The sequence below is a fragment of the Rhamphochromis longiceps genome, linkage group LG3 (assembly GCF_057381845.1).
Source record: "Rhamphochromis longiceps isolate RC_006_pf linkage group LG3, R_longiceps_female_GT1.1, whole genome shotgun sequence".
NCBI lineage: Eukaryota > Metazoa > Chordata > Actinopteri > Cichliformes > Cichlidae > Rhamphochromis > Rhamphochromis longiceps.
The window spans coordinates 54,030,299-54,047,585 of NC_140559.1; the positions used below are offsets into that span (position 1 = coordinate 54,030,299).

Below are 17,287 nucleotides of genomic sequence, written 5' to 3' on the forward strand. Positions count from 1 at the left end.
TATATATAGCGCCCCTCGTGGCTGGTAAATTCTGTTTGCAATGAAAACACCCAGTTTATGCGGTTACGAAAAAACACGGTACAATACAAGAATGGGATTTGCTGTTGGTTTACTGAGATTTCAATTAAAAAATGTGGCGGTTAAAAACCACATCATCACATTTTACAGGGGAGGCAAATAAGTAGTCAGATTGTTTTACAGTTTGGTTTGACAATTAATACACTAGTCTAATTGTGCTATATTAGTAATAAGTTAAAATTAAAAGAAAGGATACATTAAATTGGCCGGGGGAGAGAACTCTCTTCTGCTCTTGTTATTATTATTATTTTTTTATTTTGGGTTGATCACTTATTACACATATCTGTGTTACAGTAACACGAAGGCCCTTCATGCGTTATTACGCACGCACACACACAACCGTTTTGGTGTGGATGTATCGGGTCCCTGGATGCGTATTGACGTGTAATTATCCAGAGGCCTATGCGCAGCCGACCAATCAGGTGGCGGAGGAGAGGCTGTGCCTGCCGGCCGGCACACACCGGGAACGAAGCCAACCCCCGTGGCGGTGACAGCGCCACAGCGACTGGACCAGGTCCCGACTTCACCACCTCGTCCGTGCAGAGCAAGGTAGACTGTTCTGGTAGCTTTTAGAATAACTTTCATGGGGCTTAAAAAGTTTAACTCATGATAAAGCTTGGCCGGTGGTGTTTTTTTTTTGTTTTTTTTGGGGGGGTGGCTACTCCCGGATTTGATGGTTGAAAAGACGAAAAGTGTTCAATCGGGCTTGCAAACCTTCTTTCCGGCAGCTACTTTCAAAATTAAAGCTATTGTTAGTCATTTTCCTTGGGAAAGGTAACCGGTGTATCGCGGTTGTTTTATTATGAAGGCAGAATTTATGTAGTTCCGGTATTTTGACGTCGCTTTTTAACTAACTCGACGTAGCCGCTGTCCCGGCTTTGGTAGGAGGATTTAACTCGATTTTGCGCGCAGTATGGTCGCGTAAGCGGGCTATTTACCGGGTCCGGTATGCTCTGTTGGTGTGATTGTATTTTTTCAGAGCCACTTAAGCACAGTTTTTGCTCATGAAACTCATAAAGGCAGAAAAAGTTAAAGCAAATAGTTTTGTCCCGATGGAGGGTGTGGAGTTGAAGTGTGACACGTGACGTCATTCATCCCTCTCCCGTCTGCTGTCTGCGCTGCTCAGAGTGGCCATATCAACAAGTGGCCTAAAGCCATCTCATTCTGAAATAGTCTGATACTTTAACTTCATCCTGCTCCAGTTCCACCACCTTCTTCATCACGGTACTACCTGAACGGATAAATATATTTAGAAATACTTTAATTTGAATAATTGATTTTTCGGGGACCAATTTCGAAAGAAGATCAGATATCGTGTGTTTCCCAAAGTGCAAAGTTGACGCTTTCCGAGTGTGCCCGATCTCGCGTATTCCTAAATTTTAGTCATTGTAATTTTTTAAGGGGCAAGTTGAGGATTTCCACTTGTTTACACTCCAGTGTGTCCGGTGAGACCCCTAATTCTGCTTTCAGGGTGTGTCTCCATGTCGGTCAGAAGCGAGAGTTGATACCAAATGCTTGTTGAAACCTAAAGTTTTCGTTTTACTTTTGCCTAAAGTTCGAAAGGGAGCAGCTCTGTATGTTTCAATTCCGCTGCAGGGCGCTTTAGTTTGGAAACCGAAAGCATTTTTGTGCAGAGATGGAATGTAACAGCCTTTTTCAAAATAAAAACACAAACAAGAGGAGCTCTTTGCTGTATTTACTGTATTTTTCAAAAGCAGGTTTTTATATACATTTGCTTGCTTTGGTCATGGATGGTTTTTATGCCTAAAAGAAAAAGCAAATACTCTACTGATACTATGACTTCAGAATTCAGTTGCAGTTTTAGTCTGCAACAGAGATTTAGATTGATCTGAATACACTGTTTGTTTCTTGAAATCTGATCAACACTTCATGAAAACTTGCCTAACCAGTCCTTCATTGACCTACAGCGTAAACCCAGCCTGTGTGGACATTAGTATGGGTTTGCGTCATTATCAGAATAAAAGATTTCAGAAGTGAAGTGTTTAAAAAGTTGCGTTTTGGGTTTGTTTTTGTGTTTTTTTCTTCAGATGGCCGATGCGGAGGTGGCAAAAAAAATGCTGCGGGGCATCCTGCAGTCCAACAAAGGTGGAGTGTCATTGTCACACCTGCAGTCAGAGTATAAGGAGCTGACTGGGGAGCACATACCACATAAGCAGATGGGACACAGCAACCTGGATGCTCTTCTAGCCAGCATGCCATCTTTAGTCCGCATGGAGCGCAGCCGCTCGGGAGAGGTGTGTGCCGATGTGCTTCACATAAGCGGCGATGGATGATATATATTTTTCTGCTTTCTTTCTTTAAACACGTCATCGGTAGATTGTTACATTGTGTGATGTGCATTACGCCTGCAGGGTTTAACCATGTTTACATTACACTAGAGCACGACTGCATGCTTGTTGCATTCTCTATTTCCAGGTGGTTTGTTTTGCCTCAGGGGCCAAGGAGACAGGTCATCTAGCCAAGGTGGTGGCTCGTCAGCGCACATCCAAGAAGACGGGTCGACCTCACCTTGTCAACACCCAGATGAGGGTCAAACCAGCTGCCCCGCTTGTCCTCAATGGTAAAAAAAATGTAAAAAAATCAAAAATTTGGGACCCGTACAGGGATGTCCACGTCAGCATATTCATAATGAATGTGTGTTGATCAGTTAATTAGCTCATTTGTTAGTAAAAGGAGAGGATTAGGTGCTGCTTATACTCTGCCTAGAGGTGGGCCTCCAGGTGCATTGTGGGATGAAGTCAGAGAACGAGTAACATCAGACGTGGTAACAGGAAAGCTAATCAGAAACTTCTTTTTGGAAGAATAAGTGGACATTCGATGAGCAGGTCTGAGCTCCAGCTTCCACAAATACTTTGACTGCTCTGCTGCTGATAAAGAAGGTCCAAACAATCCTTAAATCCAAAGGTTACTGTTTTTCTTCCTTCAACCGTATGACTCTTTGATAAAGAAACAGAAGCATAGATTTGTTAATAGATTATTAGCTTTCAAGTACATCTTTGTTTATGCATGACCATTTTAGACAAACTGGCAAATATTTTCATTCAAAGTTCTGCTATGTTTTTCTATTTTGCTGGTGTTATGTTTAAGTTCCGATGCATTTGACCTCCCTGGGCCAACATAGAAAACAGTAACTGGAGACCGCAGCACGACCCAAATTATTCGGACCATGTGCAGTCAACTCACGATCTCTTTACCCTCTGAAATGCGCACTTCACAGGAAGCGGCGAGGCATCCTCTTGCAGTCAGTTGCCATCTTCATACGTATCTACATCAGAAGAGTCAGGGGTGTGCTCACAGTCAGCAGGCTGCAGGAGAATAAATATGTGAATGATATACAGCTGAACTGATATGTTAGAAATTGCTTTGGACTTTTTGTGGGTCCTGAGGATTGAGACTCAGATGGAGCGCAGGCTTTATTCAGAGATAAATGTATGCATTTCATACAGAAATAAAATCTGCAGTGCTCAACAGATTTGATAAACCACCTGTGATAAAAACAAGAAAACACAAAAATGTTAAAAAACTTGTTTAAAAGTAAAAGTTGCTGAATTCACTGAACTGAATTTCTGTTTGTATACCCATATTTGAACTGGCAGACTGGACTTTTCTGAGAAGTCAGACGTTAATCAATCATAGCATTCAACCACTAAAACTAATTCTTCAGTTAAGGCGTGCAGGTAAATAACTGCGATAACTTTAGAAAAAATATATATTTCACTGTTTTTTTTAGCTTTTTTGTTAATTGGCAAATTTGAACATACATGGATAACTACAATAATTATTTTTTAGCATTAACAATATTTTGATTGAAGAGCTTCTGTATACTTGCAGATGAACCATTAACGAAAGTATTTTGGTAATTATCAGTAAGGCTGATTTAGGGCAATGTAGATACCGTTACTGTGACACATGCGTAAATGTGCCTGACGCTCTGGGTTTTTCGGCAGTGTGTGAAACTAAACCAGAGCTATGCACCAGGGCTGCTGTCACACAACCTGGCTTTACAACTGATGGGCTGATAGAGAAGAGCAGCCACACTGCTGCCTGAAAAGGTCAACTCGAACCTGACCATCATTCATAGTTAGAACTTGCGGTTCATAATGTTGTAAAACACATCACAGACTGAAAACATTTTACATATTTATTAACTCTCAAAGTCTGCTGTTGTCAGTAATTCAAAAAGTTTATAGTTCATATTACATTTCAAAGTTAATTGGCACAGCTCGCCAAATGGCACTAAGAGGAATTTAACTGTTTATATTGCTGCGTTCGATTGAAAGTGTCTGAAGAAGAGAGCATGAGACTGGAATTGTTGCACATGTTAATTTAACTATAACTCTAACATACTTATATTCAGACATTAATGGAACACACTTAACAAGTCTGAGACTTGTAATCGTGCTCACTGACGGGAAGTAAAAGGAAGAAAGAAACATGAATGTTGTTCTCTGTGTGCGCACTGCTGAGAAAGGACAGGGAGACGTGTTTTTATTCTGCTCACTGTAAAAAGTTAAACAAGATGTATCCTCATATGCACTGGCATTTTTCCCTCCCTCTGACTCTCCATCAGGTTCAGTTCAGAGTAAAACTCCAAGTATTTATTGTTTTGCAGTCATTGCAGGAGCATGAATATGTGGAGCTCGGCTAGAAAAAGCGATTGAAGACTGAGTGAATTACATCACAAAACTGAACATGTGTTAGCATAAACAACCTAGAGATTGGACGTTGTTGTATTGTTGTAGAATATCCACCCTAATGTTGCAGTTTTCCTCAAAATCAAAGAAAAAACACTTTTCAGAGATAAACTGAGAGCTCGATTTGGTAAGTGAGCCATTTAGTGGAGCCATCTGCTGTGTAAAAGCCCGATGACGATGACGGAGCAGTTTTGTAGTACCCAAACTTTCACATTTTCACACAACAAAAAGGAGCTTTTCCAGACTCCTCTAGCGCTACAGTGCAGCAGTGCTGCTGCAGCAGCATAGAAACAGAAGTGGTGTTCAGTGTCTATCTCAGTGCTGTGACAATGCAAAATGCAAATGCTTTATGTGCTGCAGCCTCACAGTTTGTAGATGAACAGCTGCCCTGTTTAACTGCCCTTCTGTGGAGACCTGCTCATCCTTTAGGTACTAAGGATATCTCACACACTCAGACAAGCAGCTCCACAGTATTCAGGGCTGCACGCGAGCATCAGGTGCACCGAGATCTCAGCCCGTATACATCCTTACTGCGTGTCCGCAAACATTTCTGAACTTTTATTTATCGTTTTGCATTCACACACACACACTTGCACTAAAACATTTACAGTGCACACACCTCTGCTAGACTGTGATGCTGCAGGATATTCTGAGAGCCAGAGGAGGAAGTGGGAGGTGGTAGTGCAGGGAGGAGAAAGAGAGAGAGGGAGACAAAGGAGTAGAGGAGAGAGAAAGAGTGGCAGTGAGACGGTTGGAGGAGAAGAAAGATGGAGGGATGGTGAAATGGTAAGGAGACAAGGAAGGAAGGAGTCAAAAAAGGAGAGAGAGAGGGAGGGAGAGGAGGATGTTGAAATCTGAGGCTAACACGGTCTGAAGCAGCTGAGAGTCAGCTGCAAGCGAGGAGACGCTGATTCACAAATCAAGCTCTCTCTTCCCCACGCACATGCACCCTCTCCTTCTCTCCTCCCCGCTTGGGTTATTATTATTCAGGCAGAGACAGACCAGGGACTGTGTGTCCATGCCGGTGAGGTGATGCAGCGTCTGCTCTTAGTGTTGGTGTGTATGTTTGTGGGTGTTTGTCCTTGACTGTATCTGCATGTGGATTTATGCTTATGCCTGCTGGGTTTCTCTAATGTGTGTGTGTGTGTGTGTGTGTGTGTGTGTGTGTGTGTGTGTGTGTGTGTGTGTGTGTGTGTGTGTGTGTGTGTGTATAGTTCAGTGATTTATTAACTGGCTGATTTATTAATTGACTGAGTGCCAGTGGCCAATAGGATGTCCACAGAATAGATTTAGATGCGGGAATTGCCTGCTGATGACTTTTGAAGTCAGTGGCTGATGAAGGAGCTCTTTTCTCTCAATAGAAATTGTGGCGATTCAGTGAGAACAGAGTGAATAAGAAAGCAGGAGAAAGTTCTGGATCTCGCAGAGAAGCAAAGAGATTGAGAAGAAAGAGTGGAGATAAAAGAAGAGTCAGTGTGAGGAAGAAATGAAAAGGACAGAGTGTGGGAGTGTAAATGACTAAGGGTTATGCACAGGAGGTATACTGGTGAGGTCATCGCGCAGAAATGTGATGTCAGGACAAATGTGAATGGTGTAACTCTGACTTTCCATCTTTCTGCTGGATAAACAGGGACTGTAATGGATTACAATTACTGGATTTATACTCACATCAGACTAATCCTGACGTTTTTTGTTACATGTACCTCCAGTCTTAAACTAAACATATACGGCATACAGTTGAACTTGTGTTTCACCTTAGCTGTGCCAGTTGAAAGGAATAAACTTTGTTTTCCGTAATCGCTTCAAGCTAAATGAGGCATCAGTTTAATAACTGGTGCACTACAGCCATGTGTCGGTTATCTTAACTGAACATAAAGACTGGAAGCAAGTGGAAACACCTGGACTTGCTCCTTTTAGATTTTAAAAGCACATCAGCTCTGCAGGCCTGAAGGCTTCTTTCAGGCCTGGGTGACATAAATGCCTGTTTTTTGTGACCACGTGGACTTTTTACAGTAGAACGCAACAACTGCAAGGATTTCAGGCACACTGTCCATGTCCTAGAATCAGGTTTAGCTTAGTTAGGTTGTGTGTGTGTGTTTGTGTTCTTGCACTTGTATTCACTTCAAGTCCATAACTTTATTTTTTTTTTTCGTGTTTGCTTTCTCTCTCTCCACAGCCAAACCTCAAAACTCTCTGAGGCAACCGAACCACCGTGGCCGAGGTGGGGGTAGAGGAGGAGGTCCTGGCCGTGGGGCTGGACATGGAGACTTCAGACAGGCAAGAGACTTAAGGGATGGCCCATCAGAGGGCAAGACTGGGGGGCATCCGAACAAGATGTCCAGTCAGAACACATCCAACAGGAAAGGAAACCAACCTCCAGACAAGTGAGTAAAGCAATTTGGATTTGGATGAGAGTGAGTAGATCCAGCGGGAAGGTTGAGAAGAGCGGTGTTTCACTTTTCAGATTGTCAGTTAAGTTTATTTATTTGATTAGATGATATAAAATGCCCTCAATAGCAAAATCCAGTCTTTGGAACTGGACAAAAGAGTGAAAAATTCTTTAGGGTTTCACTATGAAAAGATCTAGTTAGGCTCACATCCTTCAACCCCACCTCCACATTTTTGTGGAGGGGTTTTTGTACACTTACATGCATCAGTCATCAAGCAGACTTCCACAGTCCTTTGGAAACCCATGTAGAGTAATGAGCCACAGGCAGCTGTGCTCAGAAAATTCAGATCTCATGCCAGAAAAGTTGTTTTAAAATATTTCAGTCATGGAAGATATAAAAGAGCTCATTTTGTTGTCGTCTTTATTTGCTTTTATAAAGTTATAGGCAACGTAAAAATTCATTGCTACCCTCTCTTTCTGCCTTCTCTCCACCTGTGTGAGCTGAGCTGAATCAAAACGAGCATTCACGAGTCTGCTCGTGAATGGATGTCTGGTTGAACTCTGCTTGGTTTCTGGATGATAACCATCTCCCTGCTGCTGCTGCTTATTCAGCACTGGGCTGATGATACGCTCTCCACATTATTCTGGTTCTCTCTCTGTATTCTGTCTCACTTCATTCTTTCTACCTTTGTTCTTCCTCCTTTTTTATCAATGTATCTAACATTGTTCCATTTGTACTCGTGCTGCTGTTGTCATTTGCTACATCATATTTCATCAACAATGAATCAAATATCACTTCTGCTCAATGACTGTTTCTCCCACTTCCATCCACCCACTATTTAGTTCACCGTCCTGTGAAAACAACTGACATCAGTTCTATATCTGTATCACTGAAGGTGCTGCTGGACCTCTGTAGCACAATGGGGCAACAGGGTGGGACGCCTGGTGTATTGGCAGGGGACACGAGCCCAGTGCAGGGGGAGCATGAGCCCGTTTTAATCCCTGTTCTATTCTGTGGTAGATTAACTCTTCTAAACCGGCACAGAGTGAATCAGCACATCTCTCTGTATCCCTCTAGATGTTCCACCGTGCAAGCCAGAGTCATCATCATTTATTTGTGTGTGTGCGTAGTGTGTGCAGTAGCACTATGGGCTGCCTGGATGTGCAAGCTGTAAATTCAGTAAAAAGACAGGCGCAGTACAACACTGAATTACATTTAAACATCATTTATATGTCATTTGATGAAAAACCAGTGAAGTAAGGAAAACGTTACTTAAGTTGAAGACGGTTCATTAGATTACAATAAAAGGTACAATAAAAGCTCATAACTTTAGAAAACAACTATATTTGTCTCAAATTAAAAACTACTCTTCTTCATTCTTGCCAACGTGCTGAGGCAGGCAAACACTTGGACACCTTTATGTCTGCACACTGCACGACTGAACCTGTTGTACTGCTTTCAGTCATTTTATTGCCCAGCCAATAAAAAAACACTGGTGGAGACCTCCACGTTAATGTTGCTACATAAAAATAACATCTGTAGTTATTCAGGACGCTTCAATAAAAAGCCTGAATTTACTTTTAATTGTTTATTCCTTCAGTGTGTTTTCACCACCTCCACAGGCCTCAAAAAATAAAGAAAGAGGTCAGTGTAGTGCACATTTCCTGTTATTGTGTTTTGTAATATACAGATTTTATGTGTAGGTAAGACATTCTAATGTCCTTACAGCCATTTGGGGCTCTGAAGCGAATGGTGCTGTTGCTCTGTTTATTGACTGCATGATTACATTAACATGTACCTGAGTGAGGCAAGAGTTCTGACTGATTGGAGAAATGTTTAAACAGAGCTGTGTGATTTGAGTTGACCCTCAGACATGATAAAGATGAGGGGTAGACGAAATTGATGGAAGATCAGTGAAGATTTCAGCAGAGTAAAGAGATGGATATTCTACTCAGTGCACAGATAGAGGTACTCAGCAGATCACTGCATTGGGAAACTAGTGCAATGCAGTTCCTGCTGTGCAGTATCTCAGGATTAACAGGTCATCATTCTGAGAACTTTAGCAAGCTATCTGTTTGGACTTTGAAATGTTACCTGAGTTTTTTTGAAGCTCTGATTGTGCTTTGCCTCAAATAAGATAAAAGACCTTCCAGCTCCAAATCAAATGTAATGTTTTTTTAAAGGATGGCCCAAGAGTCAGACGTTCTAAACAAAGAAGGAAGAAACAGGTAGACGGCCTGTCATCAGTATTTTCTTTTTCTTTGCCTTTTAGAACTTGCAAAAAGCTAATTATCCTTCTTGTTTGTTCTCTTGTGTTCAGGAGGATGACCCTACCATCACGGTTTCAGAAAGAGGTGCACGCTCACCTTTCCAGAAACTCCCAGCAGACCGCTCGTAAGTAGGACAGGCTTCTTTTCAGCACACTAAAAATACATGTTGTGTATCCTGTCCTCCAAATCGGCAGAAGATAATTCGTTTCTGATTATTAGTAATTTTTGTTTTATATCGTTCTTTCCTTTATTTTGGATTTCCTTTGAGTCAGCACACAAAAATAGAAGTTATGGGGCTTTTTTCACTCTCCTATTTTGTTTTCTCTTTTGCTTCTGTTTCACTTTTAGAGGTGAAGTCACGTCATTCAATCTAATAGTTTAGGTCCAAGGAAATGATTACTTTAGAAGCAGTAGTGGGCTTTATACATGTGTCTGATCTTTTTTTCCTTCTTGTCTGTTTTTCTCTATTTATCTTCCAGCACCCTCAAACTTAAATGAGAGCTTTGGTTCTGGGAAAGCAAAGCCCTACAACCCCCAACTGGTCCAAGGTCACATCAGAGAGATCTTGGCGAAGTACAGTAATGGCTTCTGGGTGTCCAAACTGCCTCAGATGTACAGAGAGCTTTACAAACAAGACCTGCCCACAGAGGCCATTAAAGACCTGGAGACCTGGACGCACATTTGCATAGTATGTGTCGCTTATGATGCTGTAATTATTATTCGTGCTTTGGTAGCTTAATAAGGGTTTCTGTTTCCAAGCAAAGAGAAAGATAATTCTAAAACATCACTGTAGTGCAATGCAAAATGCTTTTGTAATAGGGCTGCTCCGTTTGTCCTTCCAGGTAGAGAAAACCTGCAGCAGCAACCCATCAGAGCGGCTTCTCTACCCTGCCAAGGAACAGACAAACACTTCCTCCTCCTCTTCGCCCATCCTCACCCACCCAAACTCTGCTACAACCACAAACGTGCCCGCACACAAACCTTTCCAATCCTCTGTCCAACAGAGAGCCCCCAGCACTCGTCCGACTCGCTCTGGCTCTCGGTCTTCTCAGTCTCCACCTTCATCCTCCTCTTCACCCAGCCCTCCCTCGTCCCCTGCAACCCTCAGCCCTGACCTGAAGCAGAAGCTGGAGGAACTGTTAGTGAAGTACTCCAGTGGCCTGTGGGCCCATGCGCTACCCAAGCTCTTCCAGGACACCTACAAAGTCAGTAATACTTCAGTATACTTTCATGTACATGCCGGGTGAACCTGATAATATTATTATATCTTATGTGTCTTTAAGACCAAACTGCCAGGACATGTTCTGGTCAGCCTCGATCTCCTCTCTGACATCTGCACCATCGACTACCCGATGCCTGACAACCCCAAGAGGGCCATCCTGTACAGGCGAAGCAGTACTGGAGGTGGAGGAGGAGAGGACGAGAACTGCAACAGGAGGAACTCTTCAGCCAGTGAGGAGGAGCTGAGGGTGAGGAAGGAGCTGGAGAGGAGGCTCAGTAACCAGGCAGTGCCTCCACTACAGATCCCCAAAGAGGAGTACCCCTCTGTGCTGGTGGTGGAGGCGACCAACACGAACGGGGTTTTACTCAGGTAAGACAGAAGTTGTGCGATTGCGTCGTAACAAGGCAGAGAGCATAAATCCCTGACTGTCTCTCCTCCGCTGCAGGTACATCGGTGAGGGTTACTCCCAGGCTCAGGAGTCCATGGAAGATGAAATGAGAGAGTTTTATGGTTTGGACCAAAGCAGCCCAACACCTGTATCATCCCTATCCTCGGGCCAGCTTGTTGCAGTCAGGGCGGAGGAAGAGGAGGAGATTCTGAGGGCACAAGTCTGTGAGGTCATGACTGACAAGGTCAAGGTGAGGGGTCAAACACAGGAAATGACCTGAAGGATTAATTTGAGGACGTATAAGTTCTCCCTCTGATCTTTTCTTTTTTGGCTCTATAGGTGTATTATGTGGATCATGGCTTCTCAGAGGTGATCAGCAAAAACAAAGTGTTTGAACTGCATGAGAAGTTCTTTAAACTGTCTTTCCAGGCAGCCAAGTGTAAACTGGCAGGTGGGTGTACTCGTCATTTAATCATAAAAACACAAGTAATTTGGAAGAAAACTGAACATTACTTAAAGAAATTTGTTGCCACTCCGGTCAAACTTTCTTTTTCCTTTCCTAGTTGGTTCATATGCACAAAAGACTGAGATTTTATTCCCGGGATTTTAAGCAAAGTTGCCTCCACGCACAGCGAAAAGCTGTGGAGATTAGTCCAATACGTCATTTTGCACATAACTGTTCAAGTTGTGTAAGTAGATGTCGGTAATGCAGCCAATAAACAGTCGACCAGTCAGAAATGTTCAGTGCTGCAGGGCCCAGTCACAGATCTGATCGTTCTATGGAAAAGAGCTTCTCCAAAGGTTTCTAGTACCTGAGAATATATATGTTTTGTGTCTTTGTGTGTGCCTAGGCCTTGAGACATTTTGTCAGGACCCGGCGGTGCTGAAGAAGTTTGAGACGATGGCGAGTGGAAAGATTCTCTTGGCCGAGATCGTGGAGAGAGGGCAGACCCCTCTGGTTGTCCTGTACGACACGTCGCAGGATGATGACATAAACATCAACGCTGCCTGCATGAAAGCTCTGCACGACAAGTCGCTAGCGAGTCCGTTACAGGTACCGAAATGATTGTGCGTGAATACATGTGGGTATGCATGTGGTTTTGTAACACAGCAAAATTGTTTTTATGGATGTCCTCAGGTGAACAGCGCTTATATGAATGTGGCCATCAGTAGCGTTTGTTCTGATGGGACTATCTACTGTCAGCCTCCCTCCAGAGGTCTTACCAAAATGAATGAGACGCTGGAGAAAATAGAGACGTACTTCCACTCACAGGTAAATGCCTGCTTCGTGTGCTGTCTCAGAGCTTTTTTGGAACTGTGATACTTTTATCAGTGTGCAGATTGATTATAATCTTGTAGCCTTGATATGTTCTATCTTCTTATCGTAGTGTAAGAGAAAAGCTAAAACAGCTAACATGACTGATATCTTGTCATTTTTAATTGATATGCAAATATTACAGCTGAGCATATGCAGAAGAACAGACAGCGTGTTGTAGAAAATGCAAAAATATTATTTCATTTAAATTACATTTATTTCAAGTATATTATATAATAGTATCTATTACACACTGTAGCTGTTTATGTTACTATTTTCAGTATAGTGTGTCTCCTTGTGCACTGTTAAATGGCTACACTTGAACGTTACTCTGCAAACAACAGTTGTCAAAACAACTCAACTGAACATTGTGTAGTCGCAGTCGCTTTTGTCCAGCAGTAGGCCCAGGTGAAACAGAATTAGACGGTTTTCTGCAGACACCTCCAAGATTTCATGGCTATGTTTGAGTAGATTACCTTCAGAAAACTTCATGCTAATTTCAGGCTCTGAGGACTTGAATGAGACTTGTTCCAAATGAGATTTTCATTTTCTAGCTCACACTTCTCTTTCTGTGGCTTTACATGTCATCATTTCTTAGAGCTTATATAAAAATGCATGTATTGCCATTAAATAACTGGATCACATTGGGTCATACATACATGCGTCTTGTGTACAAACTGGAAAATAATCCAACCTTTTATCTCTTCTTCTAATTCTCTTTGAATTAGTAGATCGGAGCTCATCAACGTCATCTTAAAAAGACTTTTGTGAATGTAACAATGCCATGTGTTTTCTCTCAGGCAGTGTTGTGGGCAGATTACGATTAGGTTGCTAATCTGGAGTTAAGACATGGCCAAGCCACTTAGTCTGTTTGCAGCACAGTGCAGCGGATGCTTTTGTAGTTCAGCGGCCTTTAAAGCGTGTAGCGTCATTTTTACGTCAGCGTTTGGGTAAACAGAGCAGAGCTGCCAGCGTGTTGTGTTAAGACGGAAGATTTATTGGATCAGATGAGTTTAGGTCAGAAATACACAGAATGAAACATTAAACATAAGGAAACATTTTAGATCAAAGTCACATTGTAACACTGTAGTCAAATGTAACAATTATGGGTTTTTTTTGTTTTTTTATTAAAGATTTTAATTCCATTAATTTTCTTCCAGGTAACATCAGAGTTCCTGGTCTCCCGACCTTTTTGTGGGAAAAGATGTTTGGCTCGCTACAAAGGAAAATGGTTCCGTGTCGAGGTAACTGTTTCCTGCAATAAACAATGTGAATTATTAAACAAGGAACAAAATGACTGTTGCTCAATAGAGGACCATTTATTTCCTTTTGTTAACCTTTGATAAGCAGTCACAACCTGTTAATCCCTGTGTTGCAATCAGTACCAAGTATAGTTATCTGTTTATCTATAACTTTTAATAACGTGACGCTTTCTTGTCTCTTTAGATCACCAACCTTCATGGCAGCAGAGTGTTGGACATCCTGTTCATTGATGTGGGCGTGCAGGCTTCTGTCGAGGTGTTTGAGCTGAGGGAGATTCCTCCCCCATTCCTCCGTGACCTTATGGCTATCCCACCACAGGTCAGGGTCTATGTCTTTAATGTGCAGACAGTGAACACCCGACCAGAGAAATAAGTAATAAGATCATATATGTCATTTATACAGTTAGGATTTAGACGGTATCTGTAGAAATGTGGGCATATTGTTAGATAAGCTGATGCATGCAACCTGTGTTCAGGCTGTGAAGTGCTGTCTAGCAGACCTGGCTGTCAGTGTTGGATCCTGGACTCCAGATGCTGTGCAGTGGCTTCGAGACAAAGTGTTGAACACCACTGACTGTAGTATGAAGGTAAATGGCTTTGTCCCCTTTATAAATGTATTTTTTGGCCTTTTGAGCTGAAGAGGTGGAGACGATGATAAGAAATAGACTTACAAACATTCACACTATCCTTTTTTTTACATATAGCAATATATTTAGATTGATTTAGAAACTCAAAACAACTGTGAAAAGTATTCTAATATATTCTGTTCTAAAATATTCTACTATGAAGAAACTAAACGCAGCCGTAAATGTGTTAAATGAGTTTTCTGTGCTTTTTCCTCTATGTTTTTCTTCGTGTCCCTCCACACTCACCAAGGTTGCCAAAGTGGATGAAAAGAAGCGCTGCATTCACGTCCACTTATTCACAGACAAGAACTTCCATGACCCGGACCGCAGCCTCAACCGTCAGATGGCCCAGTCCGAGCTGTTAAAGCAGCAACCAGACGTCTTCCTGACCAGCCACAGGTTCTCGATGATGGTTTTTCACCTGTTAACTCTGTGCCCTCCAGCTAATGTCTATTTTTTCTCCTTTCTCAGTTGTAATTCATTTAAACTGAATTTCTAGTTTTATGACTTTCTCAGCTCTGCCAGGATTTCCACACCTACTTCATCCACCAAGACCTCCAGTGCCAGTAACTCCACCAATGGCAGCCCAACATCAGCTAATGTCCCAGTCAAGCCTCACCTCAGGAGGGCTCTGTCAGGGCCCAAAGGCAGTGGAGGCGGTGGAAACACCACCACCACCCCCAGCAGCCCGACAGAAACACCATCATCCCCCACATCCTCTCTCCAGCTGCCACCACCATTAGAGCTGCCCACTATAGGTACCAAGGAAGAGTATATTGTCTAAAGAAAACACTGTTGTTATTTGTCTTGTTTAAACACCCACCACACAGTATATACTGCATTTGAATGCTCTAATCCTCAATGTTCTTATTTCACATTGGACTCTTGTTTTTTCAGGAAACAACATGGATGTATACGTATCATTGGCGTGCCACCCCGGCCACTTTGTGCTACAGCCATGGGGAGACATGTACAGACTGGTAGTGCTGATGGGAGAGATGATTCTCTACTACAACAAAACAGAGGAGAAACCACTAAACGTAGAGAAGAATCAGATTTATGCTGCTAAAGTGGAAAACAGGTGAGTTTACAACTACAAATCTCACAACGCATGCTGTTAAGAACTTGAATTGTAAGTGCGTGTGCTTTCTCTCCATCGATTCTTTAGCTGGCATCGTGTGCTGGTGAAGGGAGTTCTGAACAGCGGCTTGGTGTCTGTTTATGAGTTGGACTATGGTAAGCACGAGCTGGTCAGCTGCACACAGCTCAGGCCTCTGATCAAAGAGTTCAGACAGCTGCCGTTTCAGGGAATCACTGCTCAGCTGGCTGGTGAGTACACGTCACATGACACTCAGTCAACTGGGCTGTACAATTACATCAATCTGCAAGACCTCCGTTTAATTTATTACTTATTATTTATACCTATTTATTTATGCCTGGTTCTCATTTGGACTTGGCTCCTGGTTCTCCGCAGGAGTGAAGCAAAGGCAGTGGTCCGAGGAGGCCTCCATTGTTTTCCGGCACCACGTGGAGAAGAAGCCTATGGTGGCCCAGCTGGAGGCAGTACAGGAAGCCACTACCCCTTGGGAGAGGAAGCTGACTGTCTTCCTAGTTGACACTTCCCAGGAAGAAAAGGACACCTGGGTGCATGACATCATGGCTGAGTTTGCAGATGAGCTGACCAACGAGCTGTAAACAATAGAGGACCACTGAGAAGTCTTACTAGTCAGATCCTGTTGATCAAAGAAGGCGCAGTGTGTCGTGGATAGAAAAAATAGAAGAAGCTTATCTGTCTTTATCTATATACCTACCATCTAGTTGGATTAAAGAAAGGAAGAAAGGGGTTTCCTAAAGAGATGAACAGAGTTTGAGAAGTAAGAAGGGACACTGAGATGTTTGGCAGCATGTAGAGGAACGAAGACGACGTGAAGAAATGAAGGCACCGTAGCTGCTGTAGTGTTAAAGGCTGCACACAGAAGGATGCTGTGATGTGATGTGATTTGAGTTACTGCAGTGTGACCAATGGACAGCATGCCCATTCATGATGACTAAGTACATAATTGATACAAACAGATCTACAGTACAAAAATAAACTGTTAATTAAATCAGTATAACCTCGCAAAGCAGTCAGAATGGTACAGCATGCATTCAGAATATTCGGTATGGGCTTTAATCCAAAGCATCCTAAAGTACCATGACCGGTTTTAGTGTGTGTCATCCTGGGAAAGCCAGAACACCCTCAATCCTGCCAATGTGAGCACCACACAAACTGAACCGAGCAAGTTCTCTCGCGCAAGGAAGACGTACAGTACATGCACCTGTTTACTAAATCTGCTTTTGGGATGGTGCTTCTCATTGTCACGAAGTGTGCAAAAAGTGGAGCAAACATTCCAGTGAAAGTAGGAGAAATGGACGGGAGGTCGTACGAGGGAGAGCAGGAGCTTTTATTTTGAAATTACTTCATGTGCAAAATATAAGTGACTGGTATTCAGTGGAAAGTATCAAATTAATGATGAGCATTTTTTATTTGTCTGTGAAATGCAACACAGAATTTATTGTGGTTTGAAGACGAGTTTTACAGTGTGGATGTGTAAAACTTAGTTTTATTAAAAAATGAAGGATAAATAATGCATCAAAGCTACATTGTGACCAGCTCTAAACAAGAGAAATGTGTATTTTTAGAATCTCAAAAGTCTAACATACGAGAGAAAATGCATGACAAACTCCTGATTATAACTCCTGTGACGTCAGCGCCTCGTCCATCTCTGTGCTTTTTCGGGAATTGGATTTTTCTGGCTCGTGTTTCCGTTTCTCGCCTGGCATTGAGACGTAAATCTCAGCAGATTACTCGTGCTGCATGTTACAGATTCCCTGAGCTACGGTTTAGTTTGACGTTATAGTAAGAACAATAATTACGATATTAATACGCAGATTAAGTTTAATGTAGTGATATATTTATAGAGTTTTAAATGGAGGATAAATTGGGCTTATGATTGGGTTCGGTACCACCGCTAAATGCCG

At 42.5% G+C, this 17,287-nt stretch overlaps 1 protein-coding gene across 3 annotated transcripts; it reads left to right on the forward strand.

Annotated features, from left to right (window-relative positions):
• Positions 1-483: 483 nt before the first annotated feature.
• On the forward strand, positions 484-17,096 carry tdrd7b (tudor domain containing 7 b). 3 transcript variants are annotated; one of them, XM_085400378.1, is made up of 21 exons: positions 484-627; positions 2,127-2,333; positions 2,515-2,659; positions 6,970-7,177; positions 9,367-9,411; positions 9,504-9,577; positions 9,933-10,141; positions 10,296-10,658; positions 10,737-11,044; positions 11,121-11,313; positions 11,403-11,514; positions 11,915-12,117; positions 12,202-12,336; positions 13,539-13,622; positions 13,825-13,959; positions 14,117-14,227; positions 14,517-14,665; positions 14,783-15,024; positions 15,164-15,347; positions 15,435-15,595; positions 15,741-17,096. In XM_085400378.1, exons 2-21 carry the CDS (start codon positions 2,127-2,129, stop codon positions 15,959-15,961), a joined length of 3,489 nt encoding a protein of 1,162 aa, XP_085256504.1. In that variant the 5' UTR covers positions 484-627; the 3' UTR covers positions 15,962-17,096. The 3 variants fall into 3 exon arrangements, with proteins under 3 accessions (XP_085256504.1, XP_085256505.1, XP_085256506.1); XM_085400380.1 differs by lacking the exon at positions 484-627 and adding an exon at positions 1,081-1,302; XM_085400379.1 differs by lacking the exon at positions 9,367-9,411.
• Positions 17,097-17,287: the final 191 nt, after the last annotated feature.